General features: G+C 35.4%; 1 protein-coding gene across 1 annotated transcript; it reads left to right on the top strand.

Moving 5' to 3' along the window:
- Window positions 1-1,609: 1,609 nt before the first annotated feature.
- LOC131940939 (uncharacterized) lies at window positions 1,610-8,968 on the top strand. The gene is made up of 8 exons (XM_059299865.1): window positions 1,610-1,673; window positions 2,546-2,662; window positions 4,033-4,170; window positions 4,991-5,280; window positions 5,965-6,069; window positions 6,713-6,871; window positions 7,437-7,651; window positions 8,559-8,968. Exons 1-8 carry the CDS (start codon window positions 1,667-1,669, stop codon window positions 8,716-8,718), a joined length of 1,191 nt encoding a protein of 396 aa, XP_059155848.1. The 5' UTR covers window positions 1,610-1,666; the 3' UTR covers window positions 8,719-8,968.
- The last annotated feature ends 6,497 nt before the right edge of the window (window positions 8,969-15,465 follow it).

The raw sequence follows: 15,465 nt of genomic DNA on the forward strand, positions 1-15,465 counted from the left end.
CTAAAGGTTGAAAGAAACCAGCTTATAAAATCATAGACTTTTAAATAAAGTTTTGTAAGGCTAACTGCAACAGCACTGATGTTTTTGTGTTCAAAGGGAAGTACCACTTCCAATTATCGGAAATAGTTCAAATTTTGAGAGAAACCTGCACACACAATCTTATACATGTATGTTAAATTTCTTCCAACTGTCTGAGAGGATACACAAGAAGTTGGCTTTTTAGAAACTGGCAGTGGATTTAGAAGCACTTCCGGTTACCGGAAATCACTCAAAAGTTGAAAGAAAACTACATTCTTATACAAAACTTAAGTATGACATTGTCAGCCCAACTGTAATGGTAGCCTACTCAAGTTATGGTGTTCCCTTATTTACATGGACTGAAAGACAGACAGACAGAGTAAAAAACATCATTAAACGTAGATGCTTGAGACAATTTTTTTCCCCAAATAGTGGTCTGGTTTTTATGATACCTTCTCGGCAAAAAGAAAGAAAAAAAAAGCAAGTAGTTAACCTATAAATAAGCGGCGCCCGAGTCTTTTTTATGTAGTAACTGTTCCAAAAACGACTATTACCAATCGTCACCAATGTTAATTGTATAATGTATAGGTAGTATAAAAAAAATTCAAATTTCCCTAACTTCAGTTTTACCCTGCTGAGAATATTTTAGAACATCGATTATGGATTTTACATAAAAACAAGTAAATTGTCTATATTAGTCGATTTAAAAAAAGGATTGTTTATCTGTCCTAGTTTAATCCGCCTGATCTGGCTTGACCTGTGTATGTGATTTAAATGTGTGGAGGCTTTGTTTCTTGGTTATAAAACTTTATGTGGTTGACGATAATGTTGACGTGAACGCTAAGCAGAGTTTCTTCCAGGCATCTCTTTGGGGTGGAGGGGAGCTGACCCCACTCCCAGAAGAAAGTCTACCGACCCCCCCCCCCCCGAACGAAATGGAATTTATATAGTAAATATATACTTTTAACAGTGTCCGCCCCTCCGGAAATTTGAGTCCGCCCCCCCCCCCGAAAATGTAAAGTGCACCCCCGGAGGAAAAAAGTCTGGAAGAAACACTGACGCTAAGTCTGGAAAGGTGACGAAAAGAGGGAGGGGAGGTAATCAAAAAGATAAAAGATCGGGCGGGGGGGGGGTGTGTGTGTGTCAAATCGAAGAACAACAGTGTATGAAACGCTGACACTTAACAACAGGCAATTAAAATTAACTAAAAAATAATGAATTAGAGTTCTACAAACAAAATTATGTTTTTTTAAAATTATATTACAAAATGGAATTGTTTGAAGTCTAAATGACGAATACATGCATAGTTAATAATACTTACTTATATTTAAGAGGAGACCCACGCTTTTCTTTGGTAAACATTTGTCAAATCTTACCAAATATTTCAAAAGTAACGAAAATTACATGTATGTATATCTTTTACATATATCTATGAATGATAACATCTAATTACATTGTAGAAAAATAAAACACCCCTTCCAAGAAACATGAACATGTATTAGAATAATTTGTTTGGATCAAATATTCAGTTTGCGCATTTTTCTGTTGCGGATTTTTCCGTTTGAACTTCCGTTCAAAAACTCAATAAACTCACACTACTTTTAAAATGTCTTTATCTTACATTTAAAACTATGCTAACGTGTGTACTATGAAAGGTTTGCATACGATTTTCATTTTAATAAATAATAGAAAGTTATCAACTATTTTTGACGGCTCTCTATTGTTAACTAATGTGATTAACAGCTGAGTGTTAGATAAATGTTAGCCTATTAGCTGATGCCAGGGTCAATATATATTAGATTTTGTATAGTTGGTCGGCATTTAAGTGTTTTGTAGAGCTCATGTCCAAGATCTGTTTTAATGGTTGGTGTTGGAGGAAAAGGTATTTTTTATTTCGTTGATACTAGATCTAAGTCTTATATGTAAAAGTAACAATTCAAAGGAAAGATAAGAGTTCATATGTTAATTAATCGAAGTATATAATATTTATATTATAAAGGAATGGTGTGTTCATCAGCACAATGCCAAACAACTTTAACTTTTACTAACATCGGAGATGGGTAATTCAGGGACGTCGTAAAATCTCGTGTCCGGACCGAGAGCAGAACTCCAGACTTTTGGGCTAGCAGCCGAACACCCTCCCCCAGAGGCGTAGCGAGGGGGTGGGAGGCGGGAGGCACATGTCCCCTGGTGCCGACCTCAGGGGGTGCCAAAATGGGTTGGAAAAAAAATTGAAAGTTCGAGGGGGGTGCAAATCGAAAGTTTGAAGGGGGGGGGGGGGGATTGCAAATAGAAAGTTTGAGGGGGGGGGGTACAAATCGAAAGTTTGTCCCCGGGCGCTGGGAAGGGTCGCTACGCCTGATGTATATGCTGTCTTAAACTGTCTGAAGCAACTCTTTAATTAAACAGTTTATCACTTTAAATAAATCAATATACACCTCTGTGGATTAGAAACATTGTTTAGATTGTTAGATTTAATAAAAATAAGTCTTCATTGTGATCAGTTCTAATTTGCTTTGTTTTGTAGATCTCCGAAAGAAACGGAACAAATTAAAACTCTTCGGATTTCTTCTTTGTACCCTAACAACGATATATTACTGTCTCATTTATAGACCTTTGTCAAAGAAAACCAGATTTTTGCAAGGTAACGAAAACAAATACATATATTTTAATGACATTCATATACTTATACATGTACATATATATATATATATATATATATATATATATATATATATATATATATATATATATATATATATGGTTCCATGACCAATGATCTCAGGACAAATGATCTGAGACAAAATATCTCAGATAAAATATCTCACGAACAAATGATCTCAGGACAAATGATCTCAAAGACAAATGATCTCACGGACAAAAGATACCAGGACAAAATATATTAGGACAAATGATACCATGGACAATTGATCTCAGACAAAATATCTTACAGCAAAATTTTAATAGTGTATTGGATGATTTTAGTTGACCTGAACATTTTTTTGTATTGACTGTCATATGGTTTTGTTTAATAGGTTTAATATTGTTTATAGGCCTATGTAATAATTGTAAGAAATATTTGCCGTATAAATTTGTCATATTGCACTTAACATTTTAAAATTAAGATTACTAATATAGTATGCGAAGACTAAAGAATTTTTTTCGATAGACAGCGTAGGTGGGCTTGCCAAACTTGAGACAATCCTACCATGTCAGGTGGACAAAACTAGATCAAAGGGAATGAAATAACAATAAAGACACACCTTCGTATATGGTGGCCGCCCGCTTTGACGGCAGAGACATGCCTTAAAGGAAAGACATCCGCCCTCGATTGACAATACAACTAGCATCTAAAGTCAATACTTATGCGTCGGTCACACCTTAGTGATCTGGTAACAAATGCTTATTTAAACGACAGCGGTCATCGCGGAGCTGAGTTTGTCGTAGTGTGCATGCAAACAAAACAGTATTAGTGGTGATTTCGTTACCTCGCAGAAAGGTTTTATAACATTAGTTTTTTGTGATTTTATGTATATAAAAGCCAAAAGTGGAACAGCAGGCAAAGAGATTTGTCTGAGATATTTTGTCTGAGATCATTATATATATATATATATATATATATATATATATATATATATATATATATATATATATATATATATATATATATATATATATATATATAATTATATATATATATATATATATATATATATATATATATATATATATATATATATATATATATATATATATATATATATATATATATATATATATATATATATATATATATATATATATATATAATTATATAATTATAATTATATAAAAATAATTATATATATTTATTTTGTGTAATAACATCTACAAGTGGACATGGTTAAACATAAGTTTAAAACTAAAGGCATAGAGCTTTTACTTTTATCAACATATGTATGATATCGTGTAAAAATATTTCCGCTATCTGGTAAATTGAAGAAGTATTAAGATGTCTTTAAACAAAAACTACAGATAAAAAACTTCAGAGATGCAAGCCGGAGTTGACGCCCCAACAGTGTCAGCTGGTGTTAAGGCTACATGAGATAACCACATACAACATTTCAACTCCAGCTGAGAGCTACACACAGCCGTGTAACGCATCGGCACGTGGTAAATAGTTGGTCAAGTAAAGATGTCATATTGTCATGAAATTACTGTTATGCGAATGTTTTCACGTTGTTATATTTGCGTGGCAATTTTTTTAAACTCACGTTGAAGAAATTCTAATTTAATGAGTTTGTATAGATCGTGGCTTAGGAAATGGCAACCCACGTCACTGCCCTCCGACGTTGTACTCAAGACACCAATTCTGCCCTATCACCACTGTCCTATACTTTCCCCCAACCCACAACGCAAATGTCTCTCAAAGCCCTCAAACCTCACTCAAGTGCCCCCCTCCCCCCGTTAGCCTTACATTCAAGGCTATTCGTCCCACAACCTCCATCATTGCCCCTAACACCAACATATTTGGAAGCGTGTCGATTAGGTGTGGGTTAAGGATGCATGTACAACAAAGTGCGTGGTGTGGCAGTGGCAGTGTATCTTCCAGACTGTTTTTTCTCCGGGGGCACACTTGAAATTTTCGGGGGGGGGGGGGGGGGGGGAGACACCGTTAAAAGTATATATTTTTTTATTTAAACTAAATTTCTTTCGGGGAGAGGGCGGTAGACTTTCTTCGGTGGTCGTGGGACGGAGCCCCCCCCCCCCCTCCGATGAGACGCTTGGAAGAAACACTGGTCAGTGGGGTGGGATGATGACGGTTGGGGGTTTACAAGGGAGGATGGTGGTGTTTGATGGTATTTTTGTATGGGCTTTTGTGCCGACTAATCTAAAATGTATATGGTGGAATACCAATCAAGAATTCCTCGTAAATTGATATATTTTGATATATTTTTTTTTAAATTTAAAATAAATTTTCGATATTTTTCAGCTTGCACAAGTGATTGCTCAAAACCATTGCAAGAAAACTTGGAAGGTAATCTACTGAATATTTTGACATCTTCTAAATTCTATTTGAAAGACGAAACACTGCTTGATATTTTATCGATCGGCCAAACAATACCCGAGAATGACGTCATCATCGTGTCTGCAAGTTCGTCCGATCACTACCGCGAGACGCAGGCCATGTTTCATAACCTCCACAACGTCGTGTTCCCATTGGTTGAAAATCTCACCGTTGTCTTGTTTGATATAGGACTGACAGTGGAACAGAGACAAGAGGTATGTATCTACTTCTTCTTCGTTCTCAATTGTAATATTAAACTTAAACGGCATTTCCTTAACAATTATATTAAGTACTACTTGTCAACATGTTATGACTTTCAATTTAGCAGTCGTGCGCCCTACTGCCCATCCACACCACTAACAATGCCACACACCCAGAAAAAAAAACATAAATTTAATCAAATAATACCATTTAAATGTAAATTTTCTTTTGAGTAACTTTAAATTGTTTGTTGCTCACAAAGATAGAGTTTATTATAAACTATCCTTTAGTTTCCGTTCTTCCAGAAAGACCATACAAAAATAGACTAGGAACTACATTTTATGTAAATTAATGCAGGGTTTCTTTCAGACATTTTTTCCCGAGGGTGGAGAGAAACTTGGAACTTTCAAGATGGTCAGACGATAGTTTAAAAGTTTAAAGTATATATCTATTTTTCTTTATCAATAACGTTTTTTTTTCTAATTCGTCCGGAAAATTCCTGGGAAAAAACACTTAAAAGAGAACAATTTAATTTTTTTCCTATTAAAATTCATACAAATCTGCAGTAAGCTCATATTTTCCATGCGAAGTCTGTATTGCAGATAAGTGAAATCAAACAGCTAGATCGAGATGTTATTCTAAAACGTGGTTGTTTGTTACAGTGTTCTTTGTGTATAGCGTATTTTGTAACTCTCCAGACAGAAAAGCACTGCCGGTGTAAGGTGATAAAATTCCCCAGTGAAAGATTCCCACCTCATGTGAAAAAAAACTATTGCTATGCGTGGAAGCCGATCATCATGAGAGTAAGTTTATACAAGTTACACTTATACAAGTGTTACTGATGTGACGTCTTGAAACCTTAACATTTAAAATTAGTTGTAGCTGTAATTGGGTCTCCTACTACACATAAAACAACACAGACTGTCTTGAACAATTGTATATATATATATATATATATATTTATAACTAAACGACACAATTCCCTTTGGAAAACGGTCTGTCGGTTGCACAACACAAAGCAATATTCCATTATGCCCACCCAGTCCTTTATAAAGTCTTTTAACCACAAAAGAATTCCATTTCCTACGCACAAACTTCCGCCCAGTCCCTTTGGAATTCCATTTATCGGTTTATGACGTCAGGCGTAAAAATTAGGGGTATTTTTAAAGTTGTGTTGTTTCAAGATGGGATAGGGGCGGAGGTTAGCTTAGTGGTAAATTCCAAAAAATTAAATATAAAATCCGTATTCTATTACGAAAAATAACAACTAAATTTTTTTAATGTAATCAACAAAACACCATTTTAATTCATTTAGTACACAAACTGATTGGGATATATATATATATATATATATATATATATATATATATATATATATATATATATATATATATATATATATATATATATATATATATATATATATATATATATATATATATATAGGCGATGATTGAGAGAGCTAGGAAAGTGTTGATATACCAAGACTCTACCATACGATGGACTGAGGGAATTGTTGATGTGATGAAACGAGCGACAGACATAGGGTTACAATTGTTCCGTAATGCCTACGCAGCCAGGATACCGATATACACATTAATACAGGTAAATGCTTAAACCGTTAATAGTTAAAGAGGAACGTTTAAACTATATTCTGAACGATAAAATTAATACAGGTAAATGCTTAAACCATGTATAATTACAGGTAAATGTTCATCAAACAATACATGAATGTAAGGAACCGTTTTTTTCAAACGATTTATTAATACAAGTAAATAATGTAGGTAAATCACTGATATTTATAAATAATACACTTGGAAATTTGAACGTCAAAGAGAATCTGATTGGAAAACAACGTAAATGTAAATAAACTATTAGATCAAGATAAAATGTACAACGTTTTCAATACATATTGTGGTTTTCATGCATGTACACCTAAAGACCTCAGAACGTAAATGTATTTCATATACGTTGTAATTCAATTGCCTAATTTACGTTTATTTGTTGATTTTTTTTTCATAAAAATATGAATCTTGTGTGTTTGAATTTTAAAAAAAATTTGTGGTGAAAATGTTAAATATATTAACAGCAATATATTGAGTTAACTTTTGTTTTATATCATGCGGATGTTGATAATATGTAATATATTTATTTATAATTTGTCATGAAGGCCTTCGATTACTTCGAAGAGAAGCCGTGCGCTTTCGACCCGTTCCCCAACCTTTTGGCGGGGATAGCTGTGTACAGGAGAGATGTGTTCAACGCCCGAGCCATTCTGGAGCCGTGGGCCAAGTGCGCCCTGGTGCCTGAGTGCATCTGTCCGGTGGCTTCACCGGAGTCGGTGCGAAGCTGTAAAAGCCCCGTGGCTTACCACAGGTGTCACAGGTGAGATTTATCATAGTGTGAGGTAAGCTGTTGGTGTTAACTACTTACTGATCATTTCAATGTAAACTGTTGGTGTTAGCTACTTAGTGATCATTTCAATGTAAGCTGTTGGTGTTAGCTACTTGGTGATCATTTCAATGTAAGCTGTTGGTGTTAGCTACTTGGTGATCATTTCAGTGTAAGCTGTAAGTGTTAGCTACTTTATTATGTGCTGATATTGTGCTGTTGACTATATAATTTACGCTATCTGATAGGAATCTATTCGGTTATTAAGGCGTGACTTGTACTAAGAGATGCGTGAGTTTATGCCAGCGGAGGTATGACTTGTGCTAAGAGAGGCGTAGCTTGTGCTAATAGAGGCGTGACTTGTGCTAAGAGAGAGGGGCGTAACTTGTGCTTAGATTCGTGTGACTTATGCCAGCGGAGGCGTGACTTATGCTAAAGAGCCGTGACTTGTGCGAAGAGAGGTTTGACTTGTTTGACTTATGCCAGCGGAGGCGTGAAGTAGTAAGAGAGGCGTGACTTGTACTAATAGGTGTGATTTATGCCCGCTGATGCGTAACGTGTGCTAAGAGAGGCGTGACTTGTGCTAAGAGAAGCGGCTGGATATGGTGCTTCATATGCCAAGGTCAAGAAACAAATTAACTCTAATTTTTTTTTCTTTTATTCTTTTTTTTTCCATAAAAAAAAAACAACTCTACTTCATTTGCCCAATGGCTCGCTAGGTATAAAACCTCTTTAATTTTTTTATGAAGCACTAGTAATAATTAAAGAGCCCGTTTGTTTTAACTGGTCTTCGGGCAGAGTAATACAGTAGAATAACAAACAGATAACACAAAGGGAAATATCTGATATTATTACTGAATTTTACCATTATCCATTCTTGTTTTGGTTGTTTGTTCCATAGATTCGACCAGTCAGCACTAGGGATGATAACCGCGATACTCTTCAATAAAGAAATATTTCGTGTTATCTCCCCTGATCTAAATTTCAAAGTCAAAATCAATCGGACGGAGTATATGCCCCAGTATTTCAACACGCTAGAAAAACATCTGAAAAAAGTGTGAATATTTGTGTGTGTTTATCAAGTATTAGATTCAAAAAGGAAAGACATGTGTGAATCTATTTACTTACTGCTAACAGCGAGTTGAGTACTGTGGTGTGTTGGGATTTAAACTAATTAAACTAATTCGTCGGGAAATATGCCTGTATTGAGGAGTTCTGCTGCCAGTGGTGAAGGGTTCAATAAATAAACGAAAACGAGACTTTGTCTTTATTTGGTTTTGGAAGATATCATTGGATGTCACGAAATTTGTAATAACTAAATATGGATGTTGAGCCAGTGGCGGAACTAGAAAAAAAGGGCCACCCCGCAAAAAAAAAAATTTTGGTCCCATATATATATATATATATATATATATATATATATATATATATATATATATATATATATATATATATATATATATATATATATATATATATATATATATATTGTAACAACATGAATTCTTTGTTGTTGTGGGTTAGCTTTCATACAGGAACACGAGCAACAGTGGCAACTTCAAATGACAACTTAATTTACACTATGTACAGATAAATCCGTGGTACATCCATATTTGAAGATCAACTGATATAGGTACAAATAATAATCACGACTCCAAGTCATGGAGACATCTTACATTCACTGCCATCGTTCCAGTCCCAAGTCCTAGCACACAACACCCGTTCACCTTTCGCTCTCTCTCTTATTCACCACTTTCTCTCCCCTTACGTCAATGAGCGATCTCACCCAAAAGCATGGGAAATACACATGACGATCGCTCAGACAGTCCTTCCGCTAGCCAGGTACTCTTCATTCATGCAAAACACAATATAATAAAGATACATAATAATACAGTCTGTGACACGTCCCCCCTTCGAATAAAATTTTGTGTAACAAAATTTATAAATACAATATCAGTAGGGCAGGATCATGTGCCAGACAACAAAATTTATAAATACAGTATTGGTAGGGCAGGACCATGTGCCAGACAACAAAAATTTTTATACGTCTCAAAAACATGGAAAATACATTCTTTGTAGACTAATGCACAAGCATTATGTGTAATATATTCAAATATGAGAAAGAAAAACATTTCAATTACCCAGTAATTGTAGTATAAACAAGATCAATGAGTTTAGTAAATTACCAAACTATAATACATAGTTGAAATTATCAAAGACTTGATTCAACTCATAATTTAAATAACTATATCCTATGTGGTAAAAAAAAACTTCCTTATCATCAAGGCATGTTATTACGACGCATGATTAATATACTTTGTTGTCTCCCCTAGTTGACCCATTTCAGACAAATCTAGGTCACAACACAATCACATTCTTGCCTTACACAGGTATTGACTAATACACAATACATCATTGAGACTTCCGTCTTATTGTTATGCGGAATAAATAGTCTCTAACTTTTATTTATTTACTTTATTCACTGTTAATTAATAGTATAGAATAGGTTTAACATAATACAGTTTACAATCTTTTGAAATAGTACACAATTTATATTACTGATACAAATTGTTTGATATCCATATTCTACAGTTATAGACTGTATAATATTAATAAACTGTAAATTGATAATGTATTATTATCCCAATATTTTTATTATAAATGTTGACTTATGTGGTTTAGGGTAGGCTCAGTTTCTGTACTGTCAACATTTTGCCGAGACAAAAAATCTGCTACTACATTATCCTTCCCTTTTATAGACTTAATTTCATACTGAAAATCCAGCAGAATCAATAACCATCTGTTTATCTTGCTGTTGGCTATCCGTTTGTTGTTCATAGCTAACAATGGCTTGTGATCGGTGAGGAGAATGAATTTTCTTCCTAATAAGTATTTCTGCAGTTTGGTCATGGACCATACAATGGCCAGACATTCTTTCTCTACGGTTGAGTAGTTTTGTTCCGTTTTATTTAGTGATCTACTCAGATAAAATATGGGCCTTAGTACCTTGTCCACTTCTTGCATTAAACATGCACCCAATCCATAATTTGAAGCATCCGTTACTAGTGTTAGTGTCTTCTCAAAGTTAGGTGCAGTAAGCGTTACTTCATGTTCAAAGTACTGCTTTATTAGCTGTAAAGCATCCTGACATTCTTTAGACCAATTTATTGTTCTACTGCTGTCCTTGGTAATTAGCTGTCTTAGAGGTAGAGTTATATCTGAGTACTTGGGTATGAATTTGCTGTAGAAATTAAATAGACCCAATACACCTTTGACTTCTTTCTTGGTTTTAGGTATTTCTAAGTTGAGAATTTTATTTTTATTTCCGTCAGTAGGTCTAATTTGATTTTTGCCTACTTTGAATCCCAAAAAATCCATTTCTTCATTTGCAAATTTTAACTTTTCAGGTGCAATAGTCGCGCCATGCTCCCTTAATTTTGTTAGTACCTCTCTAACTGACTGCATATGTGTCTTGATATCCTTAGAATGAATACATATGTCATCTACAAAATGTACGACATTCTTTATATCTGCCAGCATTATTCTCATAAATCTGGAGAATGTTGCTGTTGAATTTACTAGGCCAAAAGGCATAACATCCCACTCAAATAATCCTTCATCAGTTGTAAACGCTGTGTATTGTTTGGATTCCTCATCCATACCTATTTGCCAAAAACCTCGGTTTAAGTCCAGATGAGTGAAAATTGTTGAGTTCCCTATCTCTTCCAATAGTTCATTTGTATCTCTCAGTGGTTCTGCGTCTATTTTCGTGATTTTATTCAAATCTCTATAGTCACAGCAAATTCTTACTTTTCCATTCTTCTTTTTTACTATCACCATTGGTGAAGCTACAGATGAATTTGAGCGTTGTATTTTGTTAGTTTCGATCAAATGATTTAATTCTTTCTTCACTGCTTCTCTGTATGCATAAGGTACTGCATATTGTTTCTTTTTAAAATTAGCATCCTTGTTTAATTCTATGACATGAGTAATCGTTCTTGTGTAGCCAGTATCTTCAGTAATGACATCTTTGAATTCGTTCAATAACTGCTGTAGTTCTTTTCTGTACTTCAGCGGAGTAATTTGAAGATCAACTGATATAGGTACAAATAATAATCACGACTCCAAGTCATGGAGACATCTTACATTCACTGCCATCGTTCCAGTCCCAAGTTCTAGCACACAACACCCGTTCACCTTTTGCTCTCCCTTTTATTCACAACTTTCTCTCCCCTTACGTCAATGAGCGATCTCACCCAAAAGCATGGGAAATACACATGACGATCGCTCAGACAGTCCTTCCGCTAGCCAGGTACTCTTCATTCATGCAAAACACAATATAATAAAGATACATAATAATACAGTCTGTGACATATATATATATATATATATATATATAAACTAAATACGAAATTATCAACATAGAATATTCAATACGGGCTTGTTCGAAATTTGAAAAAATTAAAATTCTTAGTTTTTATTTTTAAATAAATCATGTTAAAACAACACATCATTTATGTGAGTGCTATTACTCTGTTTTGAAATTCTCTGTTTCAATGTCTGACATGGTTCTTCCTATTTACAAGGCGATCAAAATATTATGAAGCATGACAGCTTTGTATGTGTAATTGTTTTCTCGCCTTATGTTTATTTTTATTTTTTTTGTATTTTTATTATTAGGTTTTTAATACATTTCCTTTCATAATATGTCATTCTTTATTGTGTAATTTAAAAAAAATAATAATTGAGAGAAGTAATTGCTTTTTAATTTGTATAGTGCAAAAAAAAAAGTTTCTTAATTAGGAGCACACATATTTGACTATTTAAAGAAGGGAAATAAGTCATGGAAGCGATGTGAACGTTTGCCTATCTTTCACACTACAACTCGTGTAGCTATATATGTTTTTCCTTTATAAAACAGCGATGTTAGCTACTGTAGAACATCATTACTGTAGTAGATCTGTTTGTATGTATTTTGCAAAAAAAAAATAATATTTTTTTAACTATAAAAAAGTTCATTCTGGTCGGCTTTGGGCCCCTAAATGGCCTCCCCCCCCCCCCCCCCCCGCATTACGAGGTCTGGCGGCACTGTAGTTCCGTCCCTGTGTTGAGCCCATTCCACGATAACATGACTTCCATCGAGTTTGTTTGCTTTTAGCCTGCCTATCCTAAATCAAATATCTTTTGCCCATGCGTCAAGATCCCTCTCTCGACCTTGCCGGTATATTCATAAGGAACGCTAGGCATCACATTTGGTACCAACTCAAGTTGCTGAAGCTTCGAAAGGGGACCAGAGCTGGTAGACCGATTCCTATCGACTACGGGGCTCCACTCTTGATTCTTCATCGAGGTTTAGGGGTCATCCATTTATGACGTCCACACGGGCGGTTCCAAAAAAAATTTGACTTTTGTGGACACGTATAGACTTTTATAAGGGAAATAAGTGAATTTTTGGGGACGGGGGAGGGGGGGGGGGGGTCAAAAGTAAAAAAAAAATGTGGACGTCATAAATGGATGACCCCTTACTCTTGAAGCCATTTGACCGCAAAGCAGCGGGGATTTAAAATCAGAGTGGTCCCTCTCCTAGAGGAATCGCCTTACAATGCTGACGAGCGCCGCCTGTCTGAAGCTCATGTTTTGTTTTACTTTGGCGTCAGGTAACCACCATCAGTAGCGAATTAAAGGGGGGGGGGGGCTGAGAAGACTGCAGTCAGAGGGCCCCGAAAAATTTAGCCGGGGCCCCGCTCAAGCTCAATCCGCCCCTGACCACTCCACTGCTTCACCAGTTAGAAAAAGCAGTTTCACCGGGCTTAAGTAACACGATTAAACCATTTTTACAAGTACGATATTTGGAGTTGTTTCAGCTTGACAACATACTATTTCCCTTACCTAGATTTATTTTGATTATGAGTTTATTTTTTAGAGCAGATGAAGAAACGAAATAATGAACTATCAAACACACTAGGCTTGTTTTCAATTCGTTATTTTATTTTTTCATAAATAAAATGAAAGTCGATGTTTTGACCTGAATTTGACGAAAACCATAGGTACTAGAGTCCATAGGATGTCCGCGTCCACCCAGCCCTGATGGGAGCCTGACTCACTTCCCCTTCCCCCCCCCCAACATATTTCACAGAAACAGGTGAACTCTACTTCATTTGTTAAATCGCTGGCCAAGTCATAAAAGGTACTTTACTTTTTTTTTTATCTTGTTGGAAGATTTAATAATTTTCTTAATCGAAAACGATGATATAAACTATATTGGCGAAGTCTACTCCAGTCACTGAAACAACAGGTTTTAGAAAATGAAAAAATGGCGACAGTTTCGAGGTAGGCTATACCCATTTTTAGCTCGCCTGGTACGAAAACCTTCCACCCCAGTCTTAGAACTAATCTTTGTCAAGATATTGTTCAACTCCGCATTCAACCATGGCGGATTTGTTAGCCCGTTCCCGTCCATCTACTCTCTGTCCCTCTCTGCCTCTAGTCATTGTAACCGCCTTGACCACACACTTGGGATAATATTAGACTTGAGGCAACTGGTGTTGTCTCCCTGTGTTCTTTTGCTGCCATTTGTCCACTCTATATTGCCGTACTTGGCTCCTACACACTGTAATTGGCTATTGTTGTAGGCTAACTTAATGTTTAATCCCAAAAAGGTCGTCCATAAATGACGTCACACTTTCTCGTAGGGGGAGGGGGGTGGTCCGTATTTTGTGAAGATGTGTGATGAGGGGGAGAGGGGGGGGTTGAGATGGTGCGACGTCACAATTTTGCATTATATAAAAGCAATGTTAGAAAACGAATTTTAGACGTTATTTTGCGTTTTAGAAAACTGTTTTAATAAATTGTAATAACGATTGATTAAAATACTCTATTTTGACATACATATTTAAAAGAATAAAATAAAAAAAACAACAAAAAAAAAAAAAACAACAAAAAACAAAAACAAAACAACAACAAACAACAACTAAAATAAATAAATAAATAAATATACAAACTTGTAAACAAACTTTAGTAGTATATAGATACATAGATAGTAATAGTGGGGCAAATTAAACTATATAGAGACGACGTGTAGATGTAGGTTAAGGTGTATGTGTAAGCGCAGTTAATAGAAATTAGCTGAAAACAGACTGAAAATAAGATAATCAAACAAATATTATTTCTTTATAAAATCTTGTTACGAGATTGGCCACATCCCACAAACAGGCATTCCTAACTAAATAAAAGCTTATAACAAAAAAAAAACATGGATAACGATATAAAATATAAAAAGTGACGCTTATTGAGCCGGCCTAGTTTTATTCCATCCCCAAACAGTCGCTAGTGTCGAGGTCAGATCCCAGTCCACTCTCACGTATGGGAAATTTAAGGCAGCTGGGCAAAATGTTGATTACACAATTCCCTAATGTGCCGAGGGCAAAGACATTTCAATTTCAGCAATATGAATTTTAAGTACTGAAAGGGGTGCTTTACTTTTGTCCCCCCCCCAGCCATCTCCAGCGAAGAATTCGTTAGAAAAGTTTACATGTGCCAAGGTGAATGAACAGATTCTCTGATACCGCCTTTAATTATGCTTTGACAATTAGGGGCGATGGACTGCGGGTGGAAAAAGAACTTTGTGTGTGTGTGTGGGGGGGGGGGGGTGGGAGAAGTGAGATAAGAACGACGGAGGGGAGAAAGCTACGCTTTATCATGTCATACATGCTCCGTGGATCTTCCCAACAAAAAGACGCTATGTATCTTTTAATGTCGGAAATTTAGCGAAACTTATAAGGTCATATTTGTGTTGTTAAGATTACAGA

Source organism: Physella acuta, unplaced genomic scaffold (genome assembly GCF_028476545.2).
Source record: "Physella acuta isolate Inbredline_101_S28 unplaced genomic scaffold, ASM2847654v3 ptg000335l, whole genome shotgun sequence".
In the NCBI taxonomy this organism is placed as follows: domain Eukaryota; kingdom Metazoa; phylum Mollusca; class Gastropoda; family Physidae; genus Physella; species Physella acuta.

Bases quoted from the DNA above. Each gene is read 5' to 3' on its own strand.
- LOC131940939 (XM_059299865.1), top strand. The intron at 2,663-4,032 runs GTAACGAAAACA...CAAAAACTACAG, and splicing joins GAAAACCAGATTTTTGCAAG to ATAAAAAACTTCAGAGATGC. The intron at 7,652-8,558 runs GTGAGATTTATC...TTTGTTCCATAG, and splicing joins GCTTACCACAGGTGTCACAG to ATTCGACCAGTCAGCACTAG.